A 16464-nucleotide genomic window follows, 5' to 3' on the forward strand; every position below is an offset into this window, starting at 1 on the left:
GCATCACAGAAGTGATTGTGAAGCTTCACTGACTGACAGCTGGGCTCATCACCCTGAATGTGTTCGAGCTCGCTGTAAAAAGGGCATGGTCACTTCTTTGGTTCATGTCCTCAGATTCTTTAAACTTTGCTTTCAAACTGTGGTTTGACACTGCATCCTACAGTCGTGTTCTCTCTTTCAAAATCTCTTCAAACAAGGATGAGGGTTTGGATGAGTCTCTTCAAATTTATTTGCACAGAAACATTACCTCAAATGTTTATGAGGTCTCAGTAGTGCAAAGTTATGGCGAATGTCGAGTTGGATTGATGTAAAAGCCTGCGTATTGGATACGTATCGCATTTCAGTACCACATATGAAAGTGTCCCAAATCGGAACTGAAAAGGTCAGAATAAATGTGTTTTTTGCTTTTCACAGTGCCACGCAGATGACACATCTGTGTCACATATGAAGAAAAAGGTCAGATTTGGGCCACTTTTACTCGCTGTGGAGCCTAAGTAAGGCTTCTCAACAGCTTCAGTGCACCTTGGCAAAGATTCTCAAGGTCTCTAGAATTGTGCTGGAGAGATGGGTCACCACTCTTGAAAAAGATGTTCCCTCAGCTTGTGTTTTGATGGCGGTGGTAGAAAGCTCTGTCTAACACCTTGGTCAAAACTTCCATAGTTGTTCAATTGGGTTGAGATCTGATTACTCTAAAGGCCCGTGCATATGATTTACGTCATTTTCATGCTCACCACCATTTGGTGGCACACAATACAGACCAATGTGGGCTAAATTTGTTTTGGTTAGTGGACTTCTCTCAGTGACGCTGATGTGTTTAAAGTGCTCATATCCCATATTTTCCATTTATAACATTTGTATAGTTTTGTTTGCCATGGCCATTTTTCAAACTTTCTTTACAGTTAGGTTGTTTTTGTGACTGTAACTTTAAGACTGACATGTGTAAATGAGCTTTGTTCTGATTGCCTGCCATGTTTTGTGCCTTGTTGAAAAAGAAGGGTGAGGCTAAACTGCTGGGGGCAGATGCGACAGAGTGAATTCAGAACAGGCTGTTTTGCTTTTTTTCATACATGGACTGTAATGTAACTTTAATGATGTTTGCATACAACATCAACATTCTTTTGAAAAAAGCATGGGGAAGTTTTTCCTGGATATGGGCCCATTCTAGCAATGCCACTGTGCCCAGTCCACTTGTACCAGTGCCATGACCATGTTGTTTTACTGTTTATATGGTGTACATAATGAAAATGGCCAAAGATTGTAGGTTAGAGATCTGCACGGGCATGATATTAAAGCCTGAACCCAACCCTAACCCGACCAGGCCTGACTGCTACGGGTACATTTGGAACTTAAACTCGCTTGCATGGACTAACAGAGATAAGTTCCTGAAAACGCAGTTTGACAGTGGTTTTCTTTGTTGCAATTGCTTCATCAACAGAACATGTCATGCTGGCATAAACTGGTACTTTACACATCTGCAGTACACTAACAGTAGTTATCAGTATATTTTGTGAAATTGCCTATCATATCCTGCGGAGAACAGCATCCAACCTCCTCTGATTAACCGTTAGCCCTGCTGTGCCGATGTTTTTCTCGCTATTGCTGCAACTGCAGAAATGCTGAACATACTTTGGGCTTTATAAACAAGAGGAAAGATCCACTATGACCTTTCTCCAACTCAACTCATCGCTCTCATTGTCCGTGGTGTAATCGCGACTGCTGTTCTGCTGAACTTCTTCCCTGGTTTCATTCACAGTTTCCAACTCCTCAAACTCCGGTCATTAGGAAGCAGTCCTGAGCTGGACCCAAGCCCGATGCTGTACATGAATGAAAAGCCTGATATTTTATCAGGCTCCATCAGGCTTCAGTCGGGCAGCAGACGTCTAGTGTAGGAACACTATGGGTATACCTAATAAACTAGCAGCTGGTGTAGAAAGCTACAGTGTGTGATGGTTCAGCTTGTGAAGGTATTGTGAAAACACATTTCCTGAGTGTGATTTATTTCTCCTCATGTTTTGGTCTCCCTGTCTAGATTTCGTGGCAGTGCCGCTGAAGGTCTTTGTGAATGATAGTGTGGAGGTGGCCTCTCGCAACTATGAGTTCTACAACTGTGCGGCAGCCATCCGCAAAGCGGAAAATACTCCGTGAGTGGGTTCTCCTCTCTCCTCCCTGTGTTGGCCAGTGTGTCACGTTTGTGCTGACACTGGGGTGTGTGTGTGTGTGTGTGTGTGTGTGTGTGTGTGTGTGTGTGTAATGAATACGAGCATCTGTATGGATGAAACTAAGGTTTACTCATAAATTGTGATGCATGAGTTATACTGAAATTGAATTTGCTTCTATAGGGAATCCTTGCGTTTTCTCTTTCCTTTTTTCACCCACACACCAAGAGCAGGAAATTGCTTTAGTTTCCTATTCATTTATCAAAAGCAAAAGGTGATCTCTAGTGCTTTTTCCTGCTCCCATAGAGTGTTTTTTCTGATTTTTTTTTTTCTTTCTTTAAGGCACTGTGGAATATATCTGATGAATGTGCATTGTTTCTTGGGAATTGCAAAGATGTATTATTTCCCCTCAACATTTACACACTGCTGAAAAATGTAATTACAGATCTGTGGGGTCTGTGTGCTGATGCTTCGCTCTCCTTTCCCACTGTGGGTGTATATTTAAATCGCTCTCTGCTGTTTGCTGTGTAGATGTACAGCGTGTGTGAGCAGACTGTGGGCGTGTCAATGGAATACTGCTGACCACACCTGCTCGGATTTGAATGATGCTGAAATGGGACCCAACATCATCAAACACAGACAGGTGCAAAACTACTAAACCTCATGTGCTCATTCTTTTGTGCAAGGCAACTGTTTACTCTGCTTGCAGAGGTTTATGGAATATTGCTGTGAATTCACCTTAAACTGCATAATCAGCGCATGTCAGAGGTTTAAGACATTTGGGCCTCATTTACCAGCTTCTTTCTCAGTTTTATATTAAATTGTTCTTCAGAAATGTGTGAAAAAAGTGTGTGGAAATTGTGTTCTTACCTAAGAACAAATCCCAAATAAGAAAACATTGGTGAATTTTAGAATCTTAGTGAAAAGTGCTTAAGTGGGTTTTAAGGTTTTCTTTTCTGAATAGCAGTTGGTGAATGAGGCCCAATGTTTCCAGTTTCATAGCTACACATCGTCACTGTCAGAACAAAACCTTTAATCTCCAGAAAACACAATTTTACAGGAGGAGAAAAAAGCATTTTTAACTATTAATGAAAGTTAATGGAAAAAGTATGTATTCCAAGTGCTTTTGGATCATGTCTGTTGATCCTTTGGTCATGAAATTTTGACAAATTTTGTCAAAAAGTTTGAGCTATAGAGACAAGGTTTTGTGCCGACAATGACAATATACATACTGAACTCTACTAGATTAAAAGACAGAACTGCAAACTGAAAAATTGCTCTCCTTATTCTATCATTACTAACATGATTATATGTGTACAGTTGAATGCAAAAGTTTGGCCACCCCTGGCTGAATTATACATTTTCTTGATTTTTGAAGTGGGGAAAAAAGTAAACACAACTTTTTAAACTCTTTAAGAAATGACATTTTTCTGCAAATGTTAATGCCAGTTATTTTGTACTTGATTTAAAAACAAACAAACAAAAAAAAAACACACCCTTCTAAGTCAGTATAACAACCCCATTTGGCAGACATCACAACTTACACATTTAGTAGCAAGCAGGGAATCTGTCTATTCTTATATTAAGAGTTGTCACGCTTCTAGTTCTTTGATATTTTTGGCCATCTTGTGTGCACGGCGTGTTTAAGATCTACCCGAAGATTAGTTTCCAGGTAGCTTATCTCAATGTTATTTTGCATACTTCAGACGTTGGGTTTTGTGGTAAGATTGCAGATTATGAGAATCTTTCTGGTGACTCTTCCATGCAGGTCATGTTTATGTGAGCAACGCTGTACAGCAGAATGGTGCACCACCACTCCTGTGTCAGTTAAACCTTCCTGCAGGTTCTTTGCTGCCTTTCTGGCCAGAATACAAGCAGTTCTATCTGTGTTTTTTTTGGTCTTCCAGATCTTGCCTTTACTTCCACAGTTCCCCTCAACTGTCATCTCTTAATGACATCTCAGACAGTGGAAATTGTGAGCCTGAAGCACTTTGATATCTTTTTATGGTCTTCCTGCTGCTTAGAGGAGCTCATGGGTGTTGAGTTTTAGCACAGTTTAAAGAGCCAAAGAATGTGTTATGCTCCGTAATTGTCATCAGCTGACTCCTGATGGCAATTCTTGACCTACATAAACTTAACTGTCTTAATGACAGTACACCTGTCACAATTACTATTTTTTTTATCAGTAAAATCATCATAAAAATATTACTTTGCTGCAGAACTTGTGTTCAATAAAATATGTAATTTGGCCAGGGGTGCCTGAACTTTTGCATACAACTGTGTTTATCATTTGTACAGTCTTATATATTTCCTGTTTAATAACCAATTAGATCATTAATTTGGATTTTTTATATACATCTAGACAGGAATTTGGAACCTTAAGTTATAGAGAGCTTTAAGAGCTTTTTCCAGGTGGTGTAAACTAATCTTGATGTTTTTAAGCATACTGTATATTTGCTGTTAATTCTTCTGTAAAGTAACATTTAAAGCTGTGTTTTTTTCCACCTGTTTCAGGCAAAGAACTGTCCCCGGTTTGAGAACCCAGACCCCACCCTTATTCCAGTGGGATATAAGACTCGCATCAGTTTTGAGGGAGTAAATCTGGGGGCCTACAAGGTTAGTTGTGACATTGTTATATTGCTAGCCATCCAGATATAGGTAGGCACTTGCTGTGATGAATTGCATCACTAAGATTTTGTGAGCATATTGAGGATGTTGTCATTACTTAAAGAACACCAAACAACTGCATGTTTCATTAAAAAGAGATTAAGAAGAGTCTCCCAAGTGGTGTAGCTGTTTAAAGTTTTGCCTTATTTTCGAGAGACGGAGTTTGAATCCTGATCATGCTAAAAGTCCAGAAGAAAGTAAATTGTCCTGCTTAACTGGATGTAGAGAAATGCATTGTGTGAAATTTTATTTTAAAAAATCACTTTAATCATGATTTTTAATTGCATTTTTAAATGTCCCTCTTTTGTTTTGCAACTTCCCAGAAAAAGTCCAGAAAAAAAACAAAATATCATTATGCATGCCATGTATCATTAAAAAGTTTTTAAATATTGTGATTTTTGCCCATCCCTTCCATCAAGCTTATCAGTTTAGTTCTACTGCTTTAGCTCATATATATATGCTGATCTGAAACCTACTCATACCAGTTAACAGCAATTTCTGCCACCTTCATGTTGGTCACCTCTGTGACAGAACTCTGTAAACTCCAAATTATGCAATGATTCCAATAAAAGTTCATAAGATGTTCATTAGAACATAATCAGTTCAGGACTGAGAGAGATGGTGTAAGATCAGTATTTACCTTTTGTTTATTCCAGTCTTGATTATAATATTGTAAAACCAACTTCTGCTTTGTAGTTCTTGTACAAAGTGAGGCTTCATTGACAATGCTGCTGGTGTTGGAGTCTGTTGAGTAATGTATTAGCTCAATATTAGCTGTGTGGTTATTGATGTTCCAGGGTAGAAAGGTCACCATCAGTACACACTCACTCCACAGGCACCTACTCTACATAAAGTATTAGTTCACTAATTCATCTGAATTATTGATGCTGCAGGACAGAGAGTTCACCATCGGCACAGAGCTGATGAAACAGTTTGAAGATGATGTGAAGGCTGAAGAGGGTCCGTTTTATTCCTTCAGTGGATACATGGTGGGTACACACACACACACACACACACAGACACATCTCTCTCCCTAACTCTCTCTCTCTGTCTCTCTTTCTCTCATATACAGTCACAATGTAGTTGATCTACACCTTTGACATTCTAGTCATCAGTAATCCAACTGGCAGTCACTTTCAACTTGTGTGTCCTCCACTCTGTGGTCATCATTATTCTGTTAGAGTGGTTTATCTCAGCTTGACCTGGAGCTCCTCAGCATACCCTATCACTCTCAATCCTTTAAACTCTAGACTTATTATTCAGTTATTAATCAGTCACTACAATAAATTAATCAGTATCAGCTGCCATATGTAATATGAAAGGTATGTAGTTATTAAAGTGAGGGATTGAAGTCAGAACCTGCCCACTGTCCAGGAGAGTTTAAAGGGTTTACTGGTCTAAATTGTAGATTATTATTTATGGAAGACAGTTTTACTGAAAACAAAAAGCTGACTAGATTTAGATTTAGCCCAGTCCAGGTCCTGGAGACTTTAGCTCCAACCCTGAGACAGCGAAACATTTGAGTCAGCTGTGTTGGATCCAGGGTGGTAGACCTCCAGACCAGGATTGGTCACCCCTGCAATAGAAGAACCACTTTTGGTTCCCTAAAGAACATTTCAATGGAAATGAAATGCGTCATTGCACAGAACCTTTTTGTAATGTTTAAAGAACCTCCACATAATTTAAAGGTTCTGCAGCCAAGAACCATCTAGGAACCTTTATTTGTGAGAGTGCAGCTGAAGTGAGATGATGTTTTTTTTGAGAACTGATGTGGGTTCAGTAGTGATGGATCCACCTGCACCAACCGCAATAGCACCACGGGGAGTTTGAGATTACGGCACCCCCTGTTGGTTAAACACCAGCCTGTCATAGCTCTGCTCAGTGAACAGCTCTTTGCCTGCCCGAGCCCCTGACCACGGCAGGGAAACAACATCTAGCAACACACACCAAGAGAACAGGCCTGCAGCTACTCTCCTCCACCATCAATTCTCTCAACTGTGTTTGACTTACTGCCAGATGCGTTGAGAAAGTGAGAGGGGGTCTGTGAACAGCAGAGTGCCTGCATATAGGAGAAGTAGACTCTTATTCAAGTGTGACTGTATAACAACACAGGCCTCATGTAGAAGCAAGAAATTCTTTTAACGGCCTGGTTGGGTCTCTCTCTGTCACCTGTTGTGTGTAGTTTTCCTATGATAAGACTCAGGAGGCCAGCATCTTATTCCACATTAAGGAGAAAAACACTGACAAGAAGATTGACAGCACACTCAATGGTAAGTGTAGTGTCGGTAGGTGTTTAATTTGCCTTTTTGTTGCAATCAATATGGTCTGTAACTCTCTCTTCAGTATTCAGTGATTTTGTTTGATAGTTTTATTTTTGCATTTTCTTGAAGCACTTTATTGTCTGACTACAGTGGAGCGTTCAGTCAATGTTGTTCTTGTGAAGCTTATTTTATTATGATGAATACCTCCTTGTCCTTCTCTCTATAGTCACTCTGTATAACTGCTCATTGGGCCGGGAGGACTGCAGTCTGTGTAAGAACGCAGACCTGAAATACCAGTGTGTGTGGTGTCCTCAGACCCGCTCTTGTGTGTTTGAAAAAGTGTGTCACACCCTCGAGCCGCAGGAGTGCCCGGACCCTGGCATCTCAGCTGTAAGCTATTCTCTAAAACACTGTGTTTTCAAACAGCATTTAATATTCCCACTCTTCATAGAGAAGGTACCAATACTTACTGCTTTTCTACTCAAACTTCTGCTGGTTAACTTTCAAACTGTTATTCTACAATAAGGTTTTGTCATGCCAGTGTATAGTCTTATAACTATTATAAGAAAATTAACATTTGCTGTAGTTAATTTAGTAGTAAAAATAAAAGCGTAAAATAGGATTCTTTGGAGTAATTTTTTTGGAAAGAACCATTCTGGAACCTGTTTACAGGTTAAAAAACATGTGAAGATTAAAGATTATTCTTGCACGTCCAAGCCAAGAACCATTTGGGACCTGATGGATGGATAGATGGATGGATCATTGGATAGGAACATAAAAAAAAACTATGAATGTCATAAACATATATTAAAGAAGTAGTTAAGTGAAAAATCTAATTTGCCCCAAATGAGATTTTCCCCACTTACCCCAGATGTAGTATGTCAGCCATGACACTGGCTTCTTGGAGTCTACCTTTTGCTTATTTAGAACTAGAGTTACGAGGCTAATGTTGCTAACAAACACGAGAACTCAGCAGTTACCCAAATCGTTTCTAGAAAATACTTCCTCAAAACTTTTGTCCTCCTCTATCTATCTGCTCAGGCCACATCCACTTCTTAATCAAGGTTGCACAAACTTCTTGATGTGGTTTACAATGAAGTATGACTTACTGTGAGCTATAAAAATGAACAAAACTTCAAACTTGCTACTTGTAGCCATTTTAGACAACACCAAAGCTGATATTCACAAAGCAGGACTGATCTTGGATCAAAGATGACTGTCAGTGACAGATACTGATTCTAGATTAGCACTGCTTCTCATGCGGTGGTATGTTAATACAGGCCCTGTTGTCTAAAGTGGCTGTGAATAAAGACCATGTTGTCTAAAGTGGCTGTCCGCAGCATTCAGATACACTTGTTAGGTTTAGTTCATTTTCACAGGAAGTCATGCTTTGTTCTAAATCACACTGACAAGTCTATGTGACCTTAATGAACACCTGGTTTGAATTGATTGAGAGAGGTTTTGGTGATGTATTTTAACAGAAAATATTTGGGCTATTTGGGTGACTATAGAGTTCTAGTGTTTTTTAGCAATGGTAGCCTTACTGCTACAGTTCTAAACTAAAGAAGCAAAGTTTGGACTTCAAACCTTAAGAACTGACAATATCCATGATATCCTCAGAAAAGCATATTGTGGCTTATTATGGCGTAATTTATCACAATAATGACAAATATTGTCATGTTGTTCACCCCTAAAGGCACTTAAATTTTAAGTTGACAAGAGTGCAAAATATGTTCATTAAAGTTGAATAAGGTAGTTGTTAATGAAGCGAAGCTGGGGTTTCACATTTTTAAATGTAAAGTAATGCAGGCAGCATAATTTGAGTTAACCAAGTAAGTAGCTAATTCTTATTTACAGAGAACTGAAGAGTACTATAGTACAGAGATAGTGTAGTGCTACGTAGTACTAGTGCTGTTTAAGAGTTTATAGAATGTTTACTTTAGGTGGAGTTTCTTTAAATTTTAAAGCTCTAAGACATTTTAGAGTGCACTTTAATAGACTTTTTGTTTCTCGTCTAGTGCATAATATATAGTATGCGCAGTAATATATTTGTGATTCTGGATCTGCGCTAATGTTTGTATTTCTTTCACTCTCTCTCTTCCTTCTAGATTATCCCCCGTTATGGTCCTCTGAAGGGAGGAATCTCTGTCACTATTAAGGGCTCTAACCTGGGTATTCAGAAGGAGGACATTGAGAACATCACTGTGGCAGGAGTTCCCTGCATCCAGCAGGAGGAGAAATACTCTGTTTCTACCAGGTAATAGTTCAAGAGTGCAGGGACAATCATGAGGCTTGATTGATAATGTATATTAACATACATTAACATACATATGTATATTGTGTATTACAAATTTTGACTGTGCATACAATGTAGAACCACAGACAATGTTGAGACACAAGCAACTGACATGACTCACGTTAAGCAAAAGCTCTGTGTCTAAGCAGAGTTGTAGATAAGAGGCTGACAAAGGTATACAATGACTTTTATGCTTCTTTATTCATTCTGATTATGTATTAAGTCACACATGCCTAAAACAAAGATGAATGAGTTTGAGCGTGGTACTGTAATAGGATGCCACTGTTGCAACAAGTCAATGCATGAAATTTCTTCCCTCCTAGATATTCCACAATCAGCTCTAAGTGGTGTTATTGAAAAGTGGAAGCGTTTAGAAACCACAGTAACTCAGCCGCAAAGTGGCAGACGATGTAAAGTTACAGAGCGGGTCGCTGAGCGCTGAGGTGCATAAAAGTCATTAACATCAGCACAAAAACTGTGAATTGGGGAGCTTCATGGCATGGGTTTCTATGGCCGAGTAACTGCATGCAAGCTTTACATCACCAAGCACAATACCAAGTGTCAGACAGAGTGGTGTACGCCTTCATTGGACTCTGGAGCAGTGGAAACATATTCTGTGGAATGACAAATTACGCTTCTCTATCTGGCAGTCTAATGGACGAGTCTGGGTTTGGCGAATGCCAGGAGAACATTACCTGTCTGACTGCATTGTGCCAACTGAAGTTGGTGAAGGAGGGATAATGCTACGGGGTTGTTTTTCAGGCGTTGGCCTAGACCACTTAGTTCCAGTGAAGGGAAATCTTAATGCTTCAGCAAACCAAGACATTTTGGACAATTGTATGCTTCCAACTTTGTGGGAACAGTTTGGGGAAGGTCCATTTCTGTTCCAGCATGACTGAGCCCCAGTGCACAAAGCAAGGTCCATAAAGGCATGATTGGGTGAATTTTGTGTGGAAGAACTTGACTGACCCACACAGAGTCCTGACCTCAACCCCATGAAACACCTTTGGGATGAACTAGAACAGAGATTGTGAGCCAGGCCCTCTTGTCCAACCTTAGTGTCTGAACACACAAATGCTCTATATATATATATATATATATATATGTGTGTGTAAAATATTACAGTAGCAAAAATGTTTGAAATGCCTGTCATGAACTTTGGAACCCCAACAGACAAGTGTTTTTTCTCTGTAGTTACTGTGTGTAATATGTGAGCGTTAAGCTCAAAGGAATCGAACCATGTAAACCTCCTCGTCTCCCTTAGTAAAGGAAAGCAAAGACTTGTATAATAAACTCAGGACTGTGAGCATACAGTCAAAGCTAAGGAAGTAATTCCAGCCCTCACCTCTCCTCCACTGTTGAGCTGGGACGTGCTAGCAAGATCACACGCTGGTCTTTTAAGCTCCACTTGTACAGCATGTGGTGGAGGGTGGTCTAGCTTTGTGTCTGGCTGGCTGCTAACAAGCCTCTCAAGCACCAAGGACTATGTGGAGTGTGTGTGTGCTTCAGGCAGAATACAGTGGGCTTTGGCATCAATGTGGTGCATAAGCAGTCACAGCACTGGGAGGCAGAGCCTGCAGCTAGTGAAGGCTTATATAGTCTCACTACAAGGGGCAGGTAGAAGACCCTTACAATGGATTATATAGTAGAACTCCAGCTTCTGTAGTTCAGTACTATATTGCTGCCTCATGACACTCCTGTTACCCTATTCTGCTGCCATCCTCTGCAGTGTCCTCTAAAATATCACAGCAGCGTTGCTGTAGATGTACAGTACCTGTCAAAAGTTTGGATTGAATGTATGATCTTAAAGGGCCCATATTGTGGAAAACTGAATTTCCCCCCACTTTGTCAAATAAGTGTTTATACTATGTACATACACACTGCTAAAATTTCAAACTGTTCACAGCTCCTACAGTCCTTATACAGAAATAATGCTGCAAAACAGCCTGTTTTTAATTCATTGTTTTTTGTGATGTTATAAAAACAAACACATTTACATATATATATGTAGGAAGAATGAAATGTAGAAAAATATAGGATATAGGCCCTTTAAAGGTATTTTCAAAGGTAACTTTATTGGAAATCCCTTCTAACAAGTAGTTTTCAGCAGCTAACAAGTGCTTAGCATATGTAGGAACCTCTCCCACTTCTGCTGGAAAAGCTTCCCAGGTGGCTTCTCATGAAGCTGCTTGGGAGAATGCCAAGAGTATGCAAAACTGTCATCAAGGCAGAGGGGGCTTCTTTGCGGAAACGGAACTAGTGAATTGTCTTGGTGTGTTTAATACATGTTTGGTCACTGTATAATTCCATATGTGATTTGGGTTTGTAGTTTTTATAGTCATTAATAGTGATACAAATAAAAATGTGACAATATGAAATATTCCACAATTATTTTTTCACACCGCAACTATACAATTTACAATTTACAATTTTTGTAACACTTTATTTGAACCCTGCCACATACAAGTATATACAAAAGTCTGGACACCCCTTGAAGTGTTCTGTTGGTTTTCTGAGTAAAAATAATTTAACACATCCTCTACAGAGAAGACACTTCTGCACATTTTAATAAACAATTACCGTTTATTTTCTGAATGTAACATACTGGGGGGAAAATAAAACATGAAATGTGGCCTGTGCAAAATCTTATATGTTAAACTTACCAAATAAATAGAAAGTGTTTACTAAAACTTGTGTTGGTTCCAACGTCAGCCACAACAGTGATTGGTCAGGTGAATTTATGGTGTCTGCAGAAGTTCACAAACATTAAACAGGAGGTGGATAAAATAATGTTGCAGTTTTGCCATTCAAAAATCTAATTTGTTATTTATTTAAATTCATGGGCGTCTTGAGTAAATCACACACACACACACACACACACATCTTGTTCACTAAAGGCCTTGATTCTAAAATAATGAAAACTGGTACTCTGTATTGGAGAGTAACGCTAATGTATCTGTTCGTCTTGCACAGTGTTGTGTGTGAGATCGGCGCAGTGGGCAGTCCGCTTGAAGGAGCAGTGGAGGTGGAAGTCAAAGGTGGGAAGAAAGGCACATCATCTGTCTTCTTTACATATCGGGTAGGTCACAAAACTCACACATCAGGTACTTCATTGCAAATAATGTTGCACTATATAAGTTTCTTATTCATTCTCAAATGCTGTCGTATGTCTTTATGAATTGACATCACAGTCTTGGAATCAGATCAGACTGGATTCCAAAGTACCGGAGCATAGCTTGCAGTGCTGGTGACAGCGTAGTGGATAACAACATTGCTCAGCACACAGAACAATGAAATTTACTAAGTCACGTTATAACTACAACAGACAAGGCAAAGAAATGTCAGATGTTTATGATTTCATGAACCTTTGTTTATAGCTCTCAGGGCTGCTATGAATGACAGTGTCATGATAGCTTAGTGGCTAACACCATCACCTGATGGAGGTTCAGAGGTATGCCATTATGCCACAGCTATACCATTAAGAATCTTTGGGTGAGGCATTTAATGCTATGTTCGTGCATCATCCACAAACATGCTTGCAATTACATATTTCCACTAGAGAGGTCTCCACATCCCTGAACTTATGTAGTGCAGCATCAAGTGCCACCAAGGTCACTACTTTTTACTCCTTTATATCCTTATGTAATGATGGTAGGTGGATTGCAGAGCACACTGGGGCTTGAATTCAACACATTTACTCAGCTTCTTTCTTTATGAATGATGGCAGTTGTATTGAACTTTTAGCACCGAAGGAAGAGAAATTCTCTTTTTTTCCTTTTCTACTGTGTGATGTCTGAGAAATGCAGAGGTCCAGAAACACCTGCTTTCTGTCATGGAACTCACTTTTTCACTCTCCTCATCTTGTCTGTTTTACTCTGTATAACTGTATTCAGTGCGTGAGCCTTCAGCCCAGAGGAACTGACCTGTGCAGCCTCCTCTCCTAGTAAAGGAAAGGAAAGTGAAGGCTGTGTTTAATAAACCCATGTGTGAACGGACGGTGAAAGAAATTCCAGCCCTCACCTCTTTTCCATTGTTGAGCTTGGATGTGCTAGCAATATCATGCTGTGTTTTTTTTTAAGCTACACTTGTACAAACTAAACAGTGAAAGCTTCTAGTGCTGTGGGATGATGTGCAGTGTCCCCACTGTTTGATATTTAATCTGTCAGGTGAGCAGTGCATGCTGGTCCTAATGCATTAGCAGATTTTATTGCATCAGTATTATAGGCAGTTAGCATCGCTCTATCCCTCCCACAAGGCTTTGCTAAGGCTATGTGTTTACTCAGCAAACTGACAGTGCTCTGAGTTTGTGTGCAAGTGAGTGTGTGTGGGGTGTGAGCGAGAGAGAAAGTGAGTCTGCCTCAATGTCAGTGCAGCCTAGGGGATATGAGACTAGAACTCAAGGGAGTTATGATACAGTTATGAGTAGGTGGTAACACAGTTTAATGTCTTTCACTGCCAGTTTTTTTAGCTACTGCTCACTCAATTAGCCCCCAACTGATACCCACCCCCAGGATTTCAGATTCAAAGGCTACATTTAGAAAGCAGGCTGTAATGTTTCAATCAGCTTAGTTTTGTAAGTCCTTTTTTTTTCCATTACCTAATCGGATTTGTATGTTCAGACAAGCTACCTGCTTGTGATCGTTTGCTGAAATGCATGTGAATGTAATCCAGATTGGAAATGAATGGAAGTGATTCTGTGTGGTTAAATGCACACTTAAATGTATGATACTAGGTGATTTATGCAGATTCTTAGGAAGAGGCAAATGGTTACTAAATTACAGACAACAGTGGTAAGACAACCTGGTGGCTTTGGACGCTCATGCTCAAGCACTTTTGTTCGTCTTATTTCTTCTAAAGACTTTCTTTTTATTTGCACATCCTTGTAGCTGTGGGGAAGAGAGGCTGCTGAATGACGTAACGTGCTGTAATATATTGTAATGTCGTATTATAAAAGCACTTCAGAGCTGGCCAGAGTTATGCCACTTTTTTTCTACACTCTCTCATTGATTTCTCAGGACCCCAAGCCTTTAGCAGTGAGCCCTAGTCGAGGTCCCAAAGCGGGAGGGACGGTCATCACCATCACCGGAAATCAACTCCACACAGCCTCTAAGGAAGACATTGTCATCACTGTGGGTGCAGTGCCATGCCAAGTGTGAGTGCCGCGTTGCATCATGGTGGATGTAGTTTGTGTAATTGCCTTTATTTCCCATAGAGCTGTACTTGTACATAAAAGTGAGTCGGCAGATTCGGTGGAAAGTAATTACCCGTAACTCATAACTCATCAGAGTTTTGTGTGTGTGTGACCTTATTTGCCTTGCTGCGCTCTCATGCTCTGCTTGGAGATTTCACATTCCTCTTCTCTCATTCAGAATGTCCCAGTTATCTTAACCTCTCCCCTCAATTTTCTTCTCTCCTGCTTGTCTTTTTACTCATTTCAGTCTAACTGTTACTTGCCACTCTTGCTTAAAGGCACAGTTTGGAGAAAAATCTAATTTACCCAATTTTACCCTTATCCTGAATGTAGTTGATCTGCTACATGTTTGGCGTCTGAAGTTAGCTACTTTACTCTTACGCTGGAGTTATGAGGCTGTAGCTAACAAGTAATGGACAGAAGTAAAGCCACCAGTTTGAATTGTGCAATCTACGAACCTTAAATTGTGACACATTTGCTTTAAACCACTAAGTTCTTAGGTAAGCTCAAATAGATTTGCTAATGTGATGTGGGGCACTGTTTAACATATTGTCAGGGCTGGCTCTGGCCTTTTAGGAGCCCTAAGCAGGATTTTTTTGGAGGCCCCTATTTTACAAGCTGTTGTAGTGTAACATTAGAGGCTAACTAATAAAAATGACAACACAGGCTGTTTTAATTATAGAAATTGGCTAAAACTTGCTAATTTGTGTGCTGCAGATGATGGAAGCTCATTTAGGGTTGTAATAAATTACAGTTTGATTACAAATAACCTTCTCAGCACTTTCAGTCCGGGGGTCTGTCTCACCACACATGATTTCTTTCTTGCCCAACTACCTTAAAGCGTAGTTTCTAACCCTGCTGACTGTACTTTGTACATATTTAGGTAGTTTGAATTCTTTTTTACTTCTGATGTTTCATGTGACTGGCTGCTCGTCATAAACATCACGCTTTCATGTGCACGCATGAGGATTAATCACAGCCTGAGTACCTAAACCTGGATTAACATAGAAAGTTGCTAAACGAGTGAAACGAGTTTGCCGTGGCTGTGGTTGTTTAAGCAGAAATTTAGACAGAAAGCTGAAGTTCATTTTAGACAAGTGAACATGTTAGACAGAGAGGAATTTATTTTCCTATTCAGACACGCACACCACTGTGGTCACTTTCCAGTTAAAGTACTTGAGCATGAATCCTCACACTACACTTGTCTACTGTTGCAAATTGCTAGAATAAAATACGAAATGCAGCAATTCGAGACAAATATGTGTATTTTCTAAATCATCCTGGTGAAATACGCCAGTGAAAGCATTGCTGCAGGATTATGCATGCTGATTATGTTGATCAGTATAATTAGTTCAGATGGCTTTTGCATAGTAAACATTCACTAACTAATTAACTTAATATAACATCAGTTATTTATTTGCCAGACATTACAGTAAGTAAACATTGTTGAATCAGCTTACATGAGAATACAGTAAGATTTTTTTTATTTTTATTTGTCTGTCAGCTGTTGTCACTAGTACTCGAGACTGGTCTTGTAAGTTAATGGTCTTGGTCTCTCTCTCTCTTGACATTATCTTGGCTTGGTCTGGTCTTCTGTAAGGAAGACTCGGAAATAGTTTTTCGAGACAAGTTAAGTGTGATGCCTCCATCTGAGGTAACTGGGAACTTTCTGTATTTTTAAATTCTGAAAAACTCTTAATCAGGTCTCAGTTTTGTTTTGACTCTGACTCGACTATTACAAAATCTTAGTCTTGGCTCTGCCTCGATGTGGCCAGGTCTCGGTCTTGACTTGGACTCGTCTCTAGTGGTCTTGACTGCAGTACTTGTTGTCGCATCAAACAGTGCAGCACATAGGTGTTTTAGTCCTCCCAGTCAGGAAAATGGCAGTGTGGT

General features: G+C 39.8%; 1 protein-coding gene across 1 annotated transcript in view; it reads left to right on the forward strand.

Moving 5' to 3' along the window:
• plxnb2b (plexin b2b) overlaps positions 1-16464 on the forward strand; it is a 90980-nt gene that overhangs the window by 49271 nt on the left and 25245 nt on the right. Inside the window, 9 exon segments of the mRNA XM_036576542.1 lie at positions 2030-2141; positions 2688-2799; positions 4671-4772; positions 5717-5812; positions 7006-7093; positions 7311-7474; positions 9193-9341; positions 12354-12459; positions 14396-14532. Coding sequence (XP_036432435.1) covers positions 2030-2141; positions 2688-2799; positions 4671-4772; positions 5717-5812; positions 7006-7093; positions 7311-7474; positions 9193-9341; positions 12354-12459; positions 14396-14532 — 1066 coding nt within the window.

This window comes from Colossoma macropomum, unplaced genomic scaffold (assembly GCF_904425465.1).
Source record: "Colossoma macropomum unplaced genomic scaffold, Colossoma_macropomum, whole genome shotgun sequence".
In the NCBI taxonomy this organism is placed as follows: domain Eukaryota; kingdom Metazoa; phylum Chordata; class Actinopteri; order Characiformes; family Serrasalmidae; genus Colossoma; species Colossoma macropomum.